General features: G+C 37.7%; 1 protein-coding gene across 6 annotated transcripts in view; it reads right to left on the bottom strand.

The window, feature by feature from the left end:
• Nucleotides 1-21147, bottom strand: part of sbm (sobremesa) — a 79863-nt gene that overhangs the window by 14547 nt on the left and 44169 nt on the right. For 4 of the 6 annotated variants that reach the window (XM_067127838.1, XM_067127839.1, XM_067127841.1 and 1 more), the window contains exons 2-4: nucleotides 6302-6490; nucleotides 4230-4331; nucleotides 2429-2671 (exon numbers count right to left, since the gene is read on the bottom strand). In XM_067127838.1, the coding sequence (XP_066983939.1) occupies nucleotides 2429-2671; nucleotides 4230-4331; nucleotides 6302-6490 (534 nt within the window). The remainder of the gene's footprint in view (nucleotides 1-2428; nucleotides 2672-4229; nucleotides 4332-6301; nucleotides 6491-21147) is intronic. The other 2 variants (XM_067127842.1, XM_067127843.1) reach the window with 1 other exon arrangement.

The following is a 21147-nucleotide window of genomic DNA, read 5'->3' as shown; positions in this document are numbered from 1 at the left end:
ACAAGTATAAAATGCAATGCAGCTTCTGAAATATAAAAGTTCAATAAACAAGCATTTGGTATTTTTAAATAAAACATAATAGCGTAAAATTACAATAAAAATGCATCTATCAACAAGAAGGAGCAAAGATTCAGTTAGTTCTGCTATTGAAAATAATGCACAAGTACTGTATCGCAGTGACATAAAATGAGGCTTTAGTGAAAAATAGTTCTCACTGCACGGAAATTAAAATGAGTTCTGTAACTTCCAGCACAAAACTGTATTAACTGTATTAACTGTATTTCTCGTAAAATATGATTCAACACAACAGTATGTCTGTGCATTATTTTTGGGTACATTACTGTATTAGGCTGTTCATGAGATCAGATTTGAATACAGTGGGTACCAAAACTGAAATTAAATACAGCAACTATATACAAAAATAGATATATGACACAAAATCATACATCACAACAGTGGATAAACTTAAAAAAAAATATAAGCATCAAAATTCACACAAAAGGGTGGATTACTAAAATACACACCAAAAAAAAGTAGGATGTACAGATGGCTGGAGAAATTAAAACAAAAAAGGAAATTAAATAAATAAGGTGAAAGCAAAAAGGGCTACGCTGAATTGCTACGCTACGGGTTCCACAAAAAACCAGTTGGTCCCATGGCTGGTCAACACAGTAGGCCAACTACTGTCCTTTTCTTGCCAATTTTTCTCACTTTCCTCGAATCTTTCAAATCCTTCTGGCTTGAGTTTTGTTCTTTAAATTATCCTAAATTTTTATATTGATGTAGAATTCATTTTTGTTTCCTTTTTCTAAGCCTACGGTTGGTTCCTCTGGAGACGTGTGACTTCTTAACTCACCACGTGGCAAAGAAGCTTTTTAGAAGCCAAAAAATGGCACAAGTGGACCACTTTCATGAGATTTCCAGTGAATGTAGACACTGGAAATAATATAATGATAGTACCTTATCTCTATGTTATTTTAATTACAAAACAGACACTACAGTCTGCATATTTTTGTAAAAATAAACTATTCTTTTAGACAAGCAAGACTGGCATGCTCATTCCAGGTTTTAACTATACAACGAGGAAGGTTTAACTTCAAACGCTTGGCATGATGATAACAGGAAAATGTAACCAGTGGGTATGCCCCATCCATTCCCCTCCTCTCAACCAAGCATGGATGACTAATACAAGAGTACTAAAAAAAGAATTAAGTCGTTGTCTGTAGTTTAAAATACATGGGTCTAAACCACTTCACGCATCTTGAACACTTGACGCACCTAGCTGTCATATTTTTAAGTGGCTAAGTTGTCACATCTTTAAAGATGTTTCTAACTTCGTCACATCTTTTTAAGATGTGGCTGAAGCTTGGACCGCTGCCTTTAGCTACACATCAACACCAACGCCTGTCATCTTGATGTTTGCTTTATACATCATGATGTTATCCTCAGGGGCTAAAATGCTTGCAAAGGCTTTGGGCCAAATGGACGTGATGTGGAGAGAGAGAGAGAGAGAGAGAGAGAGAGAGAGAGAGAGAGAGAGAGAGAGAGAGAGAGAGAGAGAGAGAGAGAGAGAGAAGATTGCAAGCAAGAATGTTAAAAGGTTTTTTACGTCGTTCAAAAATAAGCAGTGTTGTTTATTTAATAATGAATGCGATATATTCTATATTTTTTTAGTGTACCTAGATGATTAGGCCTAAGTGAAATATAGGTAGCCATTTCATAAATAATGGCTTTATTATTGTCTATTTAGAAACTTATATATCCCAGACACTTTTAATATCATCTACAAGCAATTAAAATAACTGGGGAATTATAATGTTCTCATAAAACATTAATTTATCTTTTTCTAAAATGGTTCTCTAACCAAACATCAGTCTGGCTTTACTATAACTAAAACTACATCCTATTTCTCCTTATTGAAGGATATTTGTGGTCTGGAGACCAACTCTTTCTAAGGCCCTGAGTTTTCCCAATCCTCTATAGTATCCTGCATGTCCTAAGACCTTTTAAAAAAGTCCTACAGTATCCTATAAGTCCTGAGACCTCCAAAAAAGCCCTATATCTTATTGAAATCCTATTGAGAGCATTCTACACCTATAAACTCTTATTAAAGGATCCTACCAACTCTCTAGTATCCTGTAACATCCTAAGACCTCTTGAAAAGTCCTATCTTACTGAAATCCTACTGGGGCCTCTAGAGCATCCTATAACATCCTAAAACCTCTAAAAAAAAAAGTCCTATCTTATTGAAATCCTATTGGGGACTCTAAAGCATCCTATAACCTCTTAAAACCTCAAAAAAATTGAAACCCTATTGGGGACTCTAGACCATCCTACAAGACCTTTCATTAAAGGATCCTCTCCTATATCTTTCACTGAAATCCTACTGGGAGACTGAGGGCGGGACCAAGGCAGGACACCACCTCACCAATAGTCAGGCCGCCCAACAGCTGGATGGCCATCCTGGGAGGCTCGCAGTCGGTGGAGAAGGCCTCCACCAGGTACTTGGAGAAAGAGAGGCAGATGATGGCCAACATGGCGGGCTTCAAGATGATGATGGACACCCAGGCGAAGAGGAATGCCGGCAGATGCCCGAAGGCCACCAGGAAGTACGTGTGTTCCGCCCCCGAGGTCGGGATCATGCAGCCCAGCTCCACGTAGCACAGGGCTCCTGTAGGAGGGAGGGTTCCCAAACCCCACATGTCGGCAATGGCGGTGTCGATATTTGTTCACGTTTATCGTAACACATCGGCGAGGTCATTCGACATTTTGATGTTTTTTCAAAAGCACCGATGTTGATGTTGATTTAGGTGTCGACGGTGATGTTGGGCGTTACGGATAACGACCGTAACGGTCGATAATAATGTCGGCCATGTTTCATCAGACCGATGATTTTCACCAACGGATTCAAATCGTTGGGATGTCGATGTTTGTCCATGTTTATCGCGCGACATCCGAAACATCATTCGACATTTGGATGTTATTCCAAAGGCATCGATGTTGAGGTTTATTCGGGGTATTCATAACGACGTTAGGAGATGTATACCGTTACGGATGACGGCCGTAACGGTCGATGATAATAGTCGATGATGACGTCGGCCATGTTTCATATTCATCAGACCGATGATTTCCACCGACAGATCCAATTTGAATTCGAATTATTATTTCCCATAAGCGCCATCAAAAGTCCATCAGAATTTAAATAAGTAGATAAAATATTCATGAAGCGTCGTTCGTTATATGGTGGGGAGGAGAATTAAACGATTTCAAACGAATTCAGACTCATTATGCTTGCGTCGTGATTCGTTCATTTTGAATTCGCGCGAATTCAGAACGGGATGGTCACGTGATTGGAGGGAGAAATTGCATTAAAAATATATTATGATCATTAATTAACACATTTATCCATCCAAATGTGTAATTATTTCCCAAAAGTAATCGAGAATTTGCATGTAATGTAATTCACCACAAGTATCACGTAACAGCAGATTGCAGTTGGAGCAGGAACGGCAGCAGGAGAGATTTAAAAAAAAAAGAGAAGAAGAAGATGGATAATGTTAGATGTTATCTACGACTTTCAAATAATGGCTTAAATGTTAAATTATATTTTAACGGAGCCTCCTCCCTTAACCTGTTATATTTGGGAAGTGAAATAAGTTAAATATCGAGTTACATCTGTCAGCTTCACTGCTTAGGACTGAACAGGTGCACCTGGAAATTATTTTAATGTATATTTATTAATCAATAAGATATTATTTCACAGTGTATGTTAATTATAACTACTCGTAGGGTTATAACATTTATAACCCTTGATTATACCTCTCACAACACTAGTAATAAAATTAATAGCAAAAATGTTCATGAAAATGGCGTCAAATTAGACCTATATCATTACTGCCCTGATAATTACTTTAAAAAATAATTACGTCAAAATGTCCAGCCAATTTCGTGAAGTGACTTCCACAACATTTAAAAAATAAAATGCCAGATATATAAAATAAAATATCGGTACAAAAGTCTCGTAGAAACAACAAAAAATCACGTGATAATAAAAATGGCGTAACGTTAGGCCTACATCACATCACACCAATTTTGTCAACTGATTTTCGTACCATAAAATACCAAATATATATAAACATATAAAACACCAAATAGATATACAAATATATAATAAAATATGGGCATAAAAGACACATAAAAACGAAAAATAAGAGTAATTCTAGACTGACCGAGGAGTGACAGGCCGCCGCACAGCGCCCATATGACCAGGCTTAGACCAACGCTCCCAGTTCGCTCCAGCAAGCCCTTAGGGCTGACGAAAATTCCCGATCCTGTTAAGAAAAGAAGAAATACATATAAGAGAAAGAAGAAATATATATAAAAAAAGGAAGTTAAATAAGGCGGGAATATATAACAATTAAGTCGAATATTCATATTAATAGAAAGGTCTTTCTATCCGTTAGGCCTAGCGGAGTTTTTTTTTTTTAATCCTCCATATCCTGTTGAAAAGAAGAAATAAGCAAAAAAAAAGAAAAAAGACGAAGGAAATATATATATAAAAAGGAAGAAAAATAAAAAAAGGAAATGTAATAAGTCCGAAATATGTAAAATTAAGTTGAATATTTACATTAATAAGAAGAAGAAAAGGTTTACTTAGGCGTTAGACCCAACACAGTTTTTCCCTTCCGATACTCTTAAAAAAATGAAATAAATAAAAGAAGATTTATAAAAAAAAGAAGACAAATAAAAGAGGAAATCAAATCAGTTCCAAAATATGTCAAATCAAATCGAATATTCATATATAAAAAAAGATCTTGTATTTTAGACGTTAGAATCCAGCGGAGGTTTCACACTACTGACGTCATAGGGATGACGTCACGCGCCGAAGGGATGAGGAATGCGGAGTGTTGGCGTAAAATGGATTCCTTTTTGAACGATTATCAAAAATCTTTTTTTAATTTTTATTTTTTTATTCAAAAATGGTAATAGACGGATTATTACTAATTACGGTTTATTATAGTTGAAAGATTAAGTTATCAGTTTATTATGGTATCTGCTATGAAAATGGAGTTTTAAGATATAAAATTATTATTTTAAAATATATTTCACTTTGTACAGATTCGCTTCAAATGTACTGAAAAATTTTAATTTAAAATTTATTATGATTAATAATTATTTGCTAATCAATGCTCTAATAATCCTAATCAATCCTTAACCACTTTTGACATCTATTAATCATAAACTTATAGGCCTACTTATCACATTAACCGCAAACTTAGGCCTACTTTAACATTCCCACAGACTTCATACTTTAGCCACAGACTTAGCCAGCTAGTAGCCATTCGCTGACCCAACCCAGACTTTGGCCTGCTGTTTTAGCCAGTCACAGACCTAGTTGCCATCTTAGACTTAGGCCTACTGGTTACTTCACGGGCCTAAAGAGCCATATTAGACATAGGCCTACTTACCAATCACAGTTCCACAGACTTCTTAGTAATTACTGATCAATTATTGACCACTAATAGCCACAGATTAGTCACCGACTTAGCCATTTAAAGACCCATCCCAGACGTAGACTTACTTATAGTTATTCCACAGGTCTAAACAAGCCCTGAAGTCAGACATAGGCCTATTACTACTTACTCCACAGGCCTAAACAACCCCTGAAGTTAGACATAGTCCTATTACTACTTAATCCACAGGTCTAAACAACCCCTGAAGTTAGACATAGGCCTATTACTACTTAATCCACAGGCCTAAACAAGCCCCTGAAGTCAGACATAGGCCTATTACTACTTACTCTTAGGCCTAAACAACCCCTGAAGTCAAACACAGACTTACTACTACTTACTCCACAGGCCTAAAAAACCCCTGAAGTCAGACACAGACCTATTACTACTTACACTTAGGCCTAAACAACCCCTGAAGTCAGACACAGGCCTATTACTACTTACTCTTAGGCCTAAACAACCCCTGAAGTCAGGCATAGACTTACTAATACCTACTCCACAGGCTAAAAAACCCCTGAAGTCAGGCATAGACCTATCACTACTTACTCTTAGGCCTAAACAACCCCTGAAGTCAGACATAGGCCTGTTACCACTTACTCTTAGGCCTAAACAACCCCTGAAGTCAGACATAGACCTATTACTACTTACTCTTAGGCCTAAACAACCCCTGAAGTCAGACATAGACCTACAACCACTTACTCCACAGGCCTAAACAACCAAGCCAGACATAGTAGGCCCACTAGCTACAACCCCCCAAAGTAGACATAGGCCTACTTACTACTGCTACTTACCAATCATAGTCCCAACGATCAGAGCAACCCCACTGAGGAGTCCCACCCGCCTCTCGAGGTTAACAGGGTCATTCGGAGCTGGTTTGCCCCCCTCCACACTTGGATATTTGCCTTCAGTTTGGCCCTCTGACCCCGGGACGCTCTGCCCTCTGCCCCGCACGCTCTCACCCATCCGGACGCCATCATGTCCTGTGGAGAGAAGGAAAAGAAAATGGCGGTTAGAGATGTTTATTCAAAATGGTGGAATGTTTGTTTAAATGGGTTTTTTTAGGTGGAAACTGGATGCATAAAATGGCTTGCAGAGGGAAGGAAACAAAATGGCGGTTGGAGAAGCATACAAAATGGAGGAATGTTTATTTAAATGGGTTTTTTTAGATGGAAATGGCTGCTAAAATTGGCTTGTGCAGGAAGGGAAACAAAATGGCGGTTGGAGACGCATACAAAATGGAGGAATGTTTATTCAAATAGATTTTTTAGTTGGGAAAGGCTGTCAAAAATGGCTTGTAAAGGGATGGAAACAAAATGGCGTTAGAGACGCATACAAAATGGAGGAATGGTTGTTTAAATGGGTTGTTTAGATGGAAAATGGCTGCCAAAAATGGCATGTGCAGGAACGGAAACAAAATGGCGGTTAGAGACAGTTACAAAATGGAGGAATGGTTATTTAAACGGCTTCTTTAAGTGGAAAGTGGCTGCTAAAAACGGATTATAAGACTAGCATAATATATATATTTACAGGAATCAAAATGGCAATTCCTTTAAAATACAACAGAAAACATAAAAAAAATTAGTCATTAAAACCTAAAAAAAAAAATTGAGGACCACAAAATGGCGGCCCTCAAAACAAAATGGTGGAACTATACAAATATTTTATGAGTCATAATTATCCTTTTTTTTTTGTGAAAAAAAATATGAAAGCTTCTTCCAGGAAACCTCTCTCTCTCTCTCTCTCTCTCTCTCTCTCTCTCTCTCTCAGGAGTACTCACCTACACGGATCTAATTTATCTTATCTACTGTCACGCTCCGGGCACAGTACAGCATTTAAGAAGCTTTACAGCATTTAAAAAGCTTTACAGCATTTAAAAAGATTTACAGCATTTAAAAACAGCTTCACATCATTGAAACTGTACAGCATTAAACAGCTTTCACAGCAACAGAAAATACTTCACAGCATAAAAAAAGATTTTAAAATCCTCCCAGCTTTAAAAACAGCTTCGCAGCATTAAAACAGCTTTACAGCAGTGAAAACAGCTTCAGCTTTTTACAGCATTAAGAGCTTCACAGCATCAAAAGCCTTTACAACACTGAAACAGCTACACAGCATTAAAAAAAGAAGGCTCTCTCTCTCCATAATAATAATAATAATAATAATAATAATAGAACATACGAGCTAAGAATTTCCCAAGAGTTTCCCTAGGGCGGGGAGAAATGTGTCCCCTAAATCTAGGGGCATTACGCCCCTACTATATTACACAACTTCTAGGCAAAAGAACTCTCTCTCTCTCTCTCTCTCTCTCTCTCTCTCTCTCTCTCTCTCTCTCTTACAATCCGCCCATTTGGGAAGCGGGCCAATATTTAGGTTCGGGCCACAGAAGGTTAAAAGAAAAATAGCATATTCATTCTCTCAGTGTCTCTAGCGATGCATAATTCTCTCTCTCTCTCTCTCTCTCTCTCTCTCTCTCTCTCTCTCTCTCTCTCTCTCTCTCTCTCTTACGTAACCAAGATCTTACCGTTGGAGTGATACAGTTTGTCACTGTACCATAGACAGAAATGTACCATGGTTTCAAATGACAGAACTCTCTCTCTCTCTCTCTCTCTCTCTCTCTCTCTCTCTCTCTCTCTCTCTCTCTCTCTCTAAAATGCAACCTGTTTTAAACTGAAGGCCACCCGTCCAAGCTCTGACCTTAGAAAAGCTGGCGTTGCATTATCTATCATACTTATCTTTTTAAACCTCTCTCTCTCTCTCTCTCTCTCTCTCTCTCTCTCTCTCTCTCTCTCTCTCTCTCTCTCTCTCTCTCTCTCTCTCTCAGCAGCCAACTGGGTCAATTCTATCCAAAATATATTCCACAAAAGCGTAACAAAAATGAATTATCATGCATGTGTCAACCACATTTGACTCAAATGGGCGACTGGTTTTACTCTCTCTCTCTCTCTCTCTCTCTCTCTCTCTCTCTCCTTTACACAGCCACGATACTACTTGGTCAAAATAATATATATAAATGTCCTGCTGTTTAATCATGTTTCGTTCTGACAGAGATAATCTATCTCTCTCTCTCTCTCTCTCTCTCTCTCTCTCTCTCTCTCTCTCTCTCTCTCGTATATATATATATAAGCCATTTGATCAAGACATATTTGCAAATGACAGCCAATCTAGCTATCCATATCTTTCAAAGGGAGGGGAAACTCTCTCTCTCTCTCTCTCTCTCTCTCTCTCTCTCTCAGGACGCCTACGTGACACAAAACTCGACTTCTTGACTTGGGTTCAAACACACACACGCACAAGCAAGCAATTGCTTTAAATCAACTTATTATTTCAGCTCTTTGGCCTCTGAGGAAAAATTGCACGAACTGATAAAAGAATCTTGTCCTACAATGTAACGAGATATTTCCTGATGTGATAATCAGGTAAACTGATGGGGAGAGAGAGAGAGAGAGAGAGAGAGAGAGAGAGAGAGAGAGAGAGAGAGAGAGAGAGAGAGAGAGAGAGAAAGTTAATATCGTATACTGAGAAGGTTTTATATTGCGCTCTTGACCATAAAAAATGTATAATAAAAGAACGCTGGCATGAGAGAGAGAGAGAGAGAGAGAGAGAGAGAGAGAGAGAGAGAAAATTCATATAAACATATTACTGACAAAATATAATATAAATAAAAACCGGTATTAATAAAAAGTCTTACAATTTACATAATAGAAAGTTTTGGTAAAATAATATCTATCTTTCGGTGGTCTCGGTATAATGCTGTATGAGTCGCGGCCCATGAAACTTTAACCACGGCCCGGTGGTGGCCTGGCTTATATCGTTGCTAGACCCACGATTATGGCTAACTTTAACCTTAAATAGAATAAAAACTACTGAGGCTAGAGGGCTGCAATTTGGTATGCTTGATGATTGGAGGGTGGATGATCAACATACCAATTTGCAGCCCTCTAGCCTCAGTAGTTTTTAAGATCGGAGGGCGGACAGGAAAAGTGCGGACAAAATAAAGTGCGGACAGAAAAGAGTGCGGACGGACAGACAAAACCGGCTCAATAGTTTTCTTGTACAGAAAACTAAAATACATTATGTAAAGCGAACATTTTCATCCGTCCAGACCCCTTCTTGACCTAGTATTTCCCGGGACACAGCGACTTTGCCTAACCTTGCGGCATTGACACGTCTCTCTCTCTCTCTCTCTCTCTCTCTCTCTCTCTCTCTCTCTCTCAAACGTCTTCGCTTTTTTTGTTATAAAATAGTGTCTCATGTTCTCCTCTATCTCATGCTTACATTTTCTCTCTCTCTCTCTCTCTCTCTCTCTCTCTCTCTCTCTCTCTCTCTCTCTCTCTCTCTCTCTCTCTCTCTCTCTCAGAGGGACGTCTACGTGATCCCAAACTCGACTTCTTGACTTGGGTTCAAACATGCAAAACACACACACACACACACACGAAAGCAAATGCTTTAAATCAACTTATTATTGCAACTCTTTTGCCTTTGAGGAAAAGCTGCTTCTAAATTTTTTTGGTATAACTGAATTTTCAACTCTCTCTCTCTCTCTCTCTCTCTCTCTCTCTCTCTCTCTCTCTCTCTCTCTCTCTCTCTCTCTCTCTCGTCCTTGTTCTGTTTGCCTAATTACTTCATTCTTTATCTCTCTTTATATTATTTTTTTCCTATAACTGAATTTTCAACTCTCTCTCTCTCTCTCTCTCTCTCTCTCTCTCTCTCTCTAAAATAGTCTCATGTTCTCCTCTATCTCATATATACATTCTCTCTCTCTCTCTCTCTCTCTCTCTCTCTCTCTCTCTCTCTCTCTCTTAGGACGTCTACGTGATCCAAAACTCGACTTCTTGACTTGGGTTCACACAGACACACACACACGCACACGCAAGCAAGCAAATGCTTTAAATCAACTTATTATTCCGATTCTTTTGCCTTTGAAGAAAAATTGCTTCTAATTTTTTTGGTAAAACGATTTTTCAACTCTCTCTCTCTCTCTCTCTCTCTCTCTCTCTCTCTCTAACGTCTTCACTTTTTTTGTTATGAAATAGTGTCTCATGTTCTCCTCTATCTCATGCTTACATTCTCTCTCTCTCTCTCTCTCTCTCTCTCTCTCTCTCTCTCTCTCTCTCTCAGAGAGAGACGTCTACGTGATCCAAAACTCGACTTCTTGACTTGGGTTCAAACATGCAAACACACACACACGAAAGCAAATGCTTTAAATCAACTTATTATTGCAACTCTTTTGCCTTTGAGGAAAAGCTGCTTCTAAATTTTTTGGTATAACTGAATTTTTTCTCTCTCTCTCTCTCTCTCTCTCTCTCTCTCTCTCTCTCTCTCAAACGTCTTCGTCTTTTTTTGTTATAAAATAGTGTCTCATGTTCTACTCTATCTCATGCTTACATGATCTCTCTCTCTCTCTCTCTCTCTCTCTCTCTCTCTCTCTCTCTCTCTCTCTCTCTCTCAGGATGTCTACGTGATCCAAAACTCGACTTCTTGACTTGGGTTCAAACACACACACACACACACACACGCACACGCAAGCAAGCAAATGCTTTAAATCAACTTATTATTCCAATTCTTTTGCCTTTGAAGAAAAATTGCTTCTAAGTTTTTGGTAAAACGATTTTTCAACTCTCTCTCTCTCTCTCTCTCTCTCTCTCTCTCTCTCTCTCTCTCTCTCTCTCTCTCTCTCTCTCTCTCTCTCTCTCTCTCTCTCTCAGGAATACTACGTCATTTGTCAAAACATAACGCTTTCAGGAATATACAGAGAGAATGTGTAAAATTTCCGAGAGAGAGAGAGAGAGAGAGAGAGAGAGAGAGAGAGAGAGAGAGAGAGAGAACCCTCCTTATTGCTTTAGACCCTAACTTCAGAGAGGAACGAACTCCCCTAAAAATAGGGGAAATTCCTAAAAAAAAAAAACTAGGGGAGAAAACTGGAAACGTTCGGGAGATATGGGGAAGGGGGGAGGGAAGGGCTTGGGGGGGTGGGGATGCTCCAGAGAGAGAGAGAGAGAGAGAGAGAGAGAGAGTGGGCTATATAGAAGGCTGTCCTTGCGTGTCCTTCCACTGACCTTGGGGACTCGCCCTATACTCCTGCTCCTTCTCCATTCCAGTCCTTCCTCTCTCTCTCTCTCTCTCTCTCTCTCTCTCTCTCTCTCTCTCTCTCTCTCTCTCTCTCTCTCTCTTCCATTCATGGCTAGACGCAACAACCTTTCCCCCTTCCCCTCCAAAATCTTTCCCCAGTTCAAACCCCCCCATATGGGGACAGATTTGGTGAATTGGATATATAGACGTCGAATGAAATGAAATATTTGGAGGAAGGGGCACTACTAGAAGTGTGGGGAAGGGGGGACTGTGTGGGGAGGGGAGAGAGGGTGGTGTCTAGGGGGTGGGGGAGAAATTGTGGGAGAAAGTGTGGGGAAAATGTTATTCTTTCAATCGTTACTAAAATATATCTGCTTCTTCCAGAGATGTATCTTACTTTACAATTACATTAACAAGTCACGAGAGAGAGAGAGAGAGAGAGAGAGAGAGAGAGAGAGAGAGAGAGAGAGAGAGAGAGAGAGAGAGAAAACCTAATGTTTCCTCCCATTCGTAATTAGTAAGCGAAAAAAACTCCACTCGATTATACGAGACGAAATAAAAAAAAAAAAAAAAAAGGGGTTACATTAATCATTCATTTAACCTTTTCATATCGGACAAGGGGTTTCTCAAACACTCAGTTTAAAAAAAAAAAATAGGAAAAAACATGACCTGGTTTGACCTAGTTTTGCCATAAAAAAAAAACTCTCAGGCCAAAAAAAAACTGGACAGACATAAGTGGAATATAAATATTAGAATCTCTTGCAATTCACAGATAATATTTTGGGATGTTTCTGACGCTTCTAGGACCCCAGCCACGCACGTACCGGCACTCAGACCTGACCAGAGATGACCCAGGGGTCATCGTCTAACCCCACAGAGACCAAATAGACCCGTCAGGTCACAGGACACCAAAAGACATTGTTAAAATAGACAGTTTACCTCCAAGACTTCTCGAAGCCTTACAAGTTCCCCAACAGATTAAGCTTTGCGTACGTGTGATTTCACACGCACCGTTGTCTGGCTTTTGAGAGAGAGAGAGAGAGAGAGAGAGAGAGAGAGAGAGAGAGAGAGAGAGAGAGAGAGAGAGAGAGAGAGAGAGGAACTAACATCCAAACGTTTACCACACAGAAGCTAACATCCAAAGTTTTCCCCCAAATGCAGCAGGTAGCCCTAAGGTGAACATGCTCGAATCACTATTAGGATTCTGGTACAAGGTTTTTTTCTAGGGCAAAACGCCCCCCCCCCTCAAAGTATGTGGACAAGGTGACTGTTGTGTGTGTGTATTTTCAGGCAAAGAACCCATACAGTTAATCTTGTCTCTTAAGTAAGGATATGAGGTAAGCTGTAATTTGTACGCGCGTGCGCGTGTGGGCGCGTGTGTGTGCTGTAACACTGTCAGTTAAAGAAAGATTCTTTTTGATAATAATTAATAAATATATTTTATCAATTTGTGAATTTGCATACCTTGGTAAAATCATACGTTTCATTCTGGTCTGTCAATCACCACCACTTCCTCATACTTGTATTATTCAGGAATCATCTGTAACTTGTATTATTCAGTAATCAAGTATGATACTTGTATTTTTTATGGATCATCTGATACTTCTATTATTCAGGAATCGCATCTGGTGCTTGTATTATTCAGGAATCATCTGATTCTTATATTATTCAGGAATAGCGTCCGATATTTGTATTATACAGAAATCATCTGATTCTTGTATTATTCATGGATCATCTGATACCTGTATTATTCAGGAATCCTCTGATACTTGTATTATTCAGGAACCGTCTGATACTTGTATTATTCAGGAACCATCTGATACTTGTATTATTCAGGAATCGTGTTGGCATTGCCTATATTATTCAGGAATCCTGTCTGACACGTGTCAGTAATCATCGTATGAAGTAACTTGTTCAATACGTGTCCGTCAAGAAATTGATACCAGAATTTTCTGACTTGTACTGACTTCGGTCATGAAAATAAAATACTGCCAGTTCAATATATATATAAAAAATGAACGCTACTTAGAATTCAGTCCGAATTCTACAACATGCGCGCAAATGTGCGCAAGCGCGTGCGCACGCGCATTGTTTGAGATTAACTGTAAGTGAGAGGACAATCATGTCAATAGATCTTGTCTATTGAAATCTATCAAAGTATTGTTAAGAATGCATTAGGCTATTGAGTCTAAAGTGGAAAATATATATCTGTATTCTGTTGCTAGAGAGAGAGAGAGAGAGAGAGAGAGAGAGAGAGAGAGAGAGAGAATATACAATTCTGATCTTATTTTCCTCTCATGAGCTCAAACCACGAACCACCAGATTATACTTCTCGATTTGTCAATCAGTTTGTCAATTGTCTTTTTTTTTTTTGTCTCGTTTCGACTGTCTCTATGTGTTATGTACAGAAATATGATGAGAACTCTCTCTCTCTCTCTCTCTCTCTCTCTCTCTCTCTCTCTCTCTCTCTTGAATTTAATCTAGGGGTGCAGATATATCTATGGTTTTGGTGTACGTTCAGATTATGAAAGAGAGAAGAGAGAGAGAGAGAGAGAGAGAGAGAGAGAGAGAGAGAGAGAGAGAGAGAGAAGACCTGTGAATCTGATCTCTCTCTCTTCCCATTTTTATTATAAAGTAGGGATTTTACCTAAAAATTTTTCCCTAGAATTAGGGAACTTTACCTAAAAATCTCCCCAAAACTAGGGAATTTTTCCTACAAACTTTTCCCTTAAACTAGGGAATTTTAATTTTACATTTTTCCCTAAAACCAGGGAATTATTTAAAATTTTCCATAGTAATAGGGAATTATCAAACAATTTTCCTTAGAATTAGGGATTTAAAATACAAATTTCTCTATATCTAGGGAATTTTCTCTAAAAACATTCCCTAGAATTAGGGGATTTAAAAATTCCCTAAAACTAGGGAATTTCACCTATAAATTTCCCTAAAACTAGAGAATTTAACCCAATACTTCAGGACATTTCCGTACATTTAGGGAAATTCCAAATTGAGGAATTTCCCCAAACAGGAATATTCCTGGAGAACCAACAATTTAACTGGCGCCACTGTATACATTTCCCTAAAAGGTCTGTAGCGAGTTTTGCTAATGACATTTAATCCCTACCCTCTTCCCCACCTCCCTAAAAGGGGGTCCCCGCCCCCTAAAAGCCCCCTCCTCCACGTTTTAATTGGGGCTTGAGACCGCCTTGAGTTCACACTCGAATTTCAGTACCCGTGAAGACTTTATAAATCATATGGGTACTATTATGAAACGAAACTTGGCATCAATACCCCATAATATGGGTACCTGAGAGGGCGAGAGAGCTGTCTTGTTAAGCTTAAGATGAGAAACAGATTCATGCCCTCTCTCCCTCTCTCTCTCTCTCTTTTGGGCACGCACACTCACCCACTGGGCATCTATTTCTGGCATGCAGATTGTGACTCAAGGCACCGAAAATCCCCTCTAGTCTACACTGTCTGGGAGAGAGAGAGAGAGAGAGAGAGAGAGAGAGAGAGAGAGAGAGAGAGAGAGAGAGAGATTTTCTCCCCCTCGCTCGTCTAATTGCAAGAGGGCCCCCTTTTCAAATCATGACTTGGGGATCTATGTTTGCTTGCTTCGAGTATCAAGCATAATTGCTCTCGCTGCCTCTCAATACTGGAGGCTCGGTGCTTGCTTGATCAAGCAACACGCAATGCGAAGCTTGCGTTTGTGTATATGCATACACACATACACGAGCACAACTATATATCAGGCAAAAAAATTCCTAACACAAACTCTAAAGTGGAGGTCTGATGCTTGTTCATGCACAAACAAGCAATCCGGTGCTTGCATTTGTGTATATACATAAACAAACACACACACACACACCCAAATTTATATAACGCAAAAAAATCCTAACACAATCACTAAAATGGAGATCTAATGTTTGTTCATGCACAAACAACAACAAGCAATGTAGTGCTTGAGTTTGTGAATATACACATACATACACTTACATAACACACATACACATATCGCACAAACAATCCCTGCTAAAATAAGGCCCTAACATAAATGCTAACACGTAAATAAACAAACACTTACAACGAAAAACAAACACACAAACTTAAAACTCATTGTCACCAGACCTTACTTCACAAATCTGTAACGTAACAATTGTTATATAACAAGAAACACTATTTTTTTTTCTGGAGTGTGTGGGAAAGATGTGTAGTGACAGGTAAGCATAATTATTTATTTGTTTGTGTCAGTCACTCTGGCGACAGTGGCACCCTTTAGCCGAGATGGTATTTCCCCAATATATATATATATATATATATATATATATATATATATATATATATATATATATATATATATATTCTTAGATTCATTATTAGATTTATTTTTAATTAATTTCCATATCTTATGAACCAACCCATACTTTATAGAAGTTAGATGTTATATGTACTTATTCCCTTCAATAACTGAACCTAATTTGACGTTAGGTTCTCATTTCGTTCTTAAAATAATTCAAAATCAATTATTATATTATATTACAGCTACAAATAATGTTTGCAACTATAATATAATGTATTTACTATATATATATATATATATATATATATATATATATATATATATATATATATATATATATATATTACTACAGTTATGAAAATTTTTGGGGGCAATCTTACTTTTGTCTAGTTAATTATTCTGTACTTAAAATAATCTAATATTGTTATTTACATTATAAAATATTTCCTACATAACTTAGTATAAATTATCTAGTTTTTTGTCACAATTATCAATACTGCTTAACATTAAGATCTAATCTGCTACTTATATAATAATCTTAAAATGATCCATTTCATACTATGAATATTCATTAATATTTTCAAAGTCAACTCTTACCTTTATATATATATATATATATATATATATATATATATATATATATATATATATATATATATAAATATAATATATATATATATATATATATATATATATATATATATATATATATATATATATATATATGATATTTTTTATGAGCAGAACAAAGTTGATTTTGGCAACGTTCAGACACCCTAATTTTCAAGGTGTCTCTTGTGAATCCAATGTGCACAAGAGTATAATGATTCTTCAGGTTGGGAGAGTAACCTTGACCACTTCTACTGAGAGAGAGAGAGAGAGAGAGAGAGAGAGAGAGAGAGAGAGAGAGAGAGAGAATCTAAACAAATTATCCTTTCATTCTTGGTGACAAAAAGTTCAGACAGAATACAAATTGTACTGGTGAGAGAGAGAGAGAGAGAGAGAGAGAGAGAGAGAGAGAGAGAGAGAGAGAGAGAGAGAGAGAGAATTCTTCAGTGGTTTTTCCAAGTCCTTTAAGATACAAAGTAGACTTAAGAAAAATAAATCAATAATAAAAGTAACCTTGACTTTTTCTCCTGAGAGAGAGAGAGAGAGAGAGAGAGAGAGAGAGAGAGAGAGACTGTCCCAATTTCAACCTTTCGACAGGACACAAATCCACCGAGGTTGACAGTCAAGAATTGACAAGGAAGAAACTCAGTTCTTCCCTGTCTACTGTAACTGTAAATAGTCAATAATAATTGTAAATATATATAGACGGTTGGACAGTAAAAAATATGACAGTGATTTAAGACAAAGTAGTGAATTCATTCTGTCTTATTTAAAGTGTGAAATGGACAGGAGACTGAACTGAATACAGATATATATATATATATATATATATATATATATATATATATATATATATATATATATATATATATATAAATGCTTCAGACCAATAATATAATTCTTAAGTATTTTCTAAAGCTTCATTTAGTAATTTAAACTCTCAGATACCTAGAATTCAAACTCTAGAATTAATCCACATTAAAACCAACTAAAAAATTCTATTATAGAGAAAATTCGAAAAATTATACAAAAAATCCCAAAAATAATCCCTAACCAGCAACGTCTTCCCCAAAAATGACCCCGGATGCCAAACACCGCCATACGCAACCCCAGAAACCCTTTCTAAAACCTATAATAACCCCGACCTGACGAATCCTCAAACCCCATCATCCTCACGAACGATTCGAATTCGTCCCGAAACGCGAAAGTGTGAAGAAATACGACCGGAAAAAGGGCGTCTTCTTCCCCTTCTTCTCCGGGAAAATCGGTGCCAAGGGGCGTGATGACGTCAGCAACCGCCACCACTCGATGACGTATGCGGGTTAAATATGGCCTCAGGAATATTATGGAAATGATCGTAGGCCAGGATAAATATAAGAAAAGGGAGAGATAGGAAGGGGGAGAGTTGAAGGGGAGGGGGTTAAGGGACCGTAAGGACGGTGAACTTCCTCCTGAGAGAGAGAGAGAGAGAGAGAGAGAGAGAGAGAGAGAGAGAGAGAGAGAGAGATAGTACTAATAAATAAGATACGCCCAATGTCCCACAGACTCGCGGCCTTTGTTAAAAGATTCTTCGGCCCGCTCTGTGTATCTCACACGCACGAGAGAGAGAGAGAGAGAGAGAGAGAGAGAGAGAGAGAGAGATTCACAAGCTTACTCATGATATATTAAAACCTCTTCCAAATGTCTAGGTTCTAATGCGACTTAACGGAACAATACAGTTTTATTTCAGAGCTATTCTCCGAGAGAGAGAGAGAGAGAGAGAGAGAGAGAGAGAGACAGAGAGAGAGAGAGAGAGAGAGAGTTTCGTACGCTCTTACTGATATATATTAAAACCGGTTTCAAATTCTCAGCCTCTATATACGACTGACATAATGGCGGTTAGGTCTAGGCTAACTGAACAAAAAACGGCTAAACGGGCCTTTAATACGTTAATATCCCCTACAGTACAGTGAGCCTTTCACGGCACACTGTCGATAAGTAAACAAGTAAACCCTCTACTTAACCATTCTAAATGGCGGATACTCTAGATAATATAGAATCTTAGCCCAAAATAAACCAGATAAGATTTAAAAAACACATGTAAACAAAAACTCTTTAGTACAATTGGCGCCTTTTCACAACGGCTAATGGGCGTTGTAGATACGACTAAGAAGTGCTGTTCAAGTGCTGTTAAGTGCTGTTACGCGTCCAAAGATACGATTCATAAGTGCTGTTGAGTGCTGTTACGCGTTCAAGGGGTAAAAGCATGGTTATATAAGATAAAGGGATTATATTATAAACGTAGCCATATTCAGGAACAGATCTATGAGACTAGTTCAGCTAAATAAGCACTGTAAAGTGCTGCTACGCTTCCAAATATGCGATTAATGAATGCTGTTAAGTGCTGTTACGTCTCGATAGTGTAAAATCTTGTTATACAAGTCGAAGGGGTTCATATAAGCTTAGCCATAATCAGGAAAAGACACATGAGACTAGATCGGTCTAAATTGGTTTACGTAAGGATAGCCATATTCAAGAATGAGATTAGGCCTATCTAAAAAAATAACCTATAATGCATAAAATGAGAGAGAGAGAGAGAGAGAGAGAGAGAGAGAGAGAGAGAGAGAGAGAGAGAGAGAGAGAGAGAGAGACTTAAAAACACAATTAAGTGCTTATCTTTACTTAAAAAAAGTAACTTTTTTTATACAGAAAATCGACTCAGTGCTAAAGATGTATATCTATATAATCAATAGTTATTATTGCCAAGCCGGCGTCGCTGTATGTCTGTCTTAAGTATATAAGTAAGTATGAATAAAAACGGTTACTTAAATTAAAAATATATACAATATTACCTACATAACATATAAAATTACTTATAGTGTCAACATTACAACATATGAGTCCAGCAAGCTGAGATCTAACCACAGACTAAGTGTAGTGTGTAATGGTGACTCACACTAACTAACACTGAGTCACACAGCCGAAACTACAGTGCGAGTGTCTGTGTATACTAACTGAAGCGTGTATAATGCATACAGTGAGCCATACATACACCAAACACGGGGACTGTACACGAATTCTCCTGTACACTGTTTAAAAAATGCGGCAGCCATACTCACAGAATTAAGTCTCAGTGACGTGAGTTATTTCATTTACCTGCGGAAGAGAGGAGAGGAATAATAATAATAATAATAATAATAATAATAATAATAATAATAATAATAATAATAATAATAATTCGATGTTCCTCAACTTTACACATATAGGTCTATACACAAGCAAGAGGGAGATTCGTACATTTGGCAACACTGCGTCGGAAAAGTTAGAACTATGAGTTATCAAAATTTGTAAAAAAGATGATTTTTTAACCACACGGACCCTTGTAATAATAATAATAATAATAATAATAATAATAATAATAATAATAATAATAATAGATTTCTCTACATATATTCCTTAAACTTAAGCACGTAGGTCTACAAAGACGAGACGAGAAATCGTAAATTTGGCAACACTGCATCAGCAAAGCCTTTTAGACCTATAATAATAATAATAATAATAATAATAATAATAATAATAATAATAATTCGATATTCCCTAACTTTCAACATATAGGACCACTTAGAAAAGCTTTAGACATTATAGGTCTACCCAGACACGAAGAGAAATCGTGCATTTGGCAACACTGCATCAGAAACAATTAGACCTATATATAATAATAATAATAATAATAATAATAATAATAATAATAGTTTAACCGTTACCAGCACGATAGACAAGAGGTCCGTCCTCAAAATGGCGGCTGCCGTAGCTTTCGAGCGCAAGTGTGAACTCATTGTGGATGTCAGAGAGGCGGTTGGTCATCGGGCGGGTATTTTATGCCCCGCCAAAGTGGCACCACCCCCTCGAATTTGGCGGGTATTCGGGTATCACTCTCTCCCGCCAAAGTGGCCCCAAGTGCCCCGTCGGAGGATTGTATCCGCGGCGCTTTGGATAATACTGGAGGCTATGAGACTAAGGCACTTTTCGTAGGCTTGGTCGAACGCGAATATTTTTGCATTCGATCTTTATCAACTTTTGATTAGTTTGCAATTGATAAATATATGTTTTTATTGTTTTGCATTAAATGTATGTATATTAAAAAGCTCCGCCTTCATCCAGGAGGTCAAGGTTCATATAAAAACTGAGACTTGAGACTAAGATTCTGCTAGGCTTAGTCGAACACGTATCACTCCAGCAAAAAAAGTTTTGAAGATTTTTGCATTAAATATATATTATATATATTTAAAAGGATCTATTTTCATTCAAAATATATTTAAGAGGTCAAAGTTCATTCAAAATATATATATTTCGATGTATATATATAAATAAACTTAGACAAAGGTTCTTTCTAGGCTCAGTCCAGACACTGAGTCTAGACCTCCGATGATTTTGCTTTCAATGTGTATTTAAAAAAAAAGCTATTTTCGTCTATGATATAATCTCGAGGTCAAAGTCCACAAACATATATATAAATATGCATTTACAGGAAGTCAAAGTCCATCGAAAAATACATATATATGCACCGAAAACCGCGCCACACACACACAAACACACACAGAGAGACGCTCCGTTAGACCGATGCAAGGCAATCAAGCAAGCAAGCTTCCACTCCAAGCACGTGCCACCAAACAACTAACT

This window comes from Macrobrachium rosenbergii, chromosome 26 (genome assembly GCF_040412425.1).
Source record: "Macrobrachium rosenbergii isolate ZJJX-2024 chromosome 26, ASM4041242v1, whole genome shotgun sequence".
In the NCBI taxonomy this organism is placed as follows: Eukaryota; Metazoa; Arthropoda; class Malacostraca; order Decapoda; family Palaemonidae; genus Macrobrachium; species Macrobrachium rosenbergii.
This window is presented reverse-complemented; position numbering and strand designations above follow the sequence as displayed.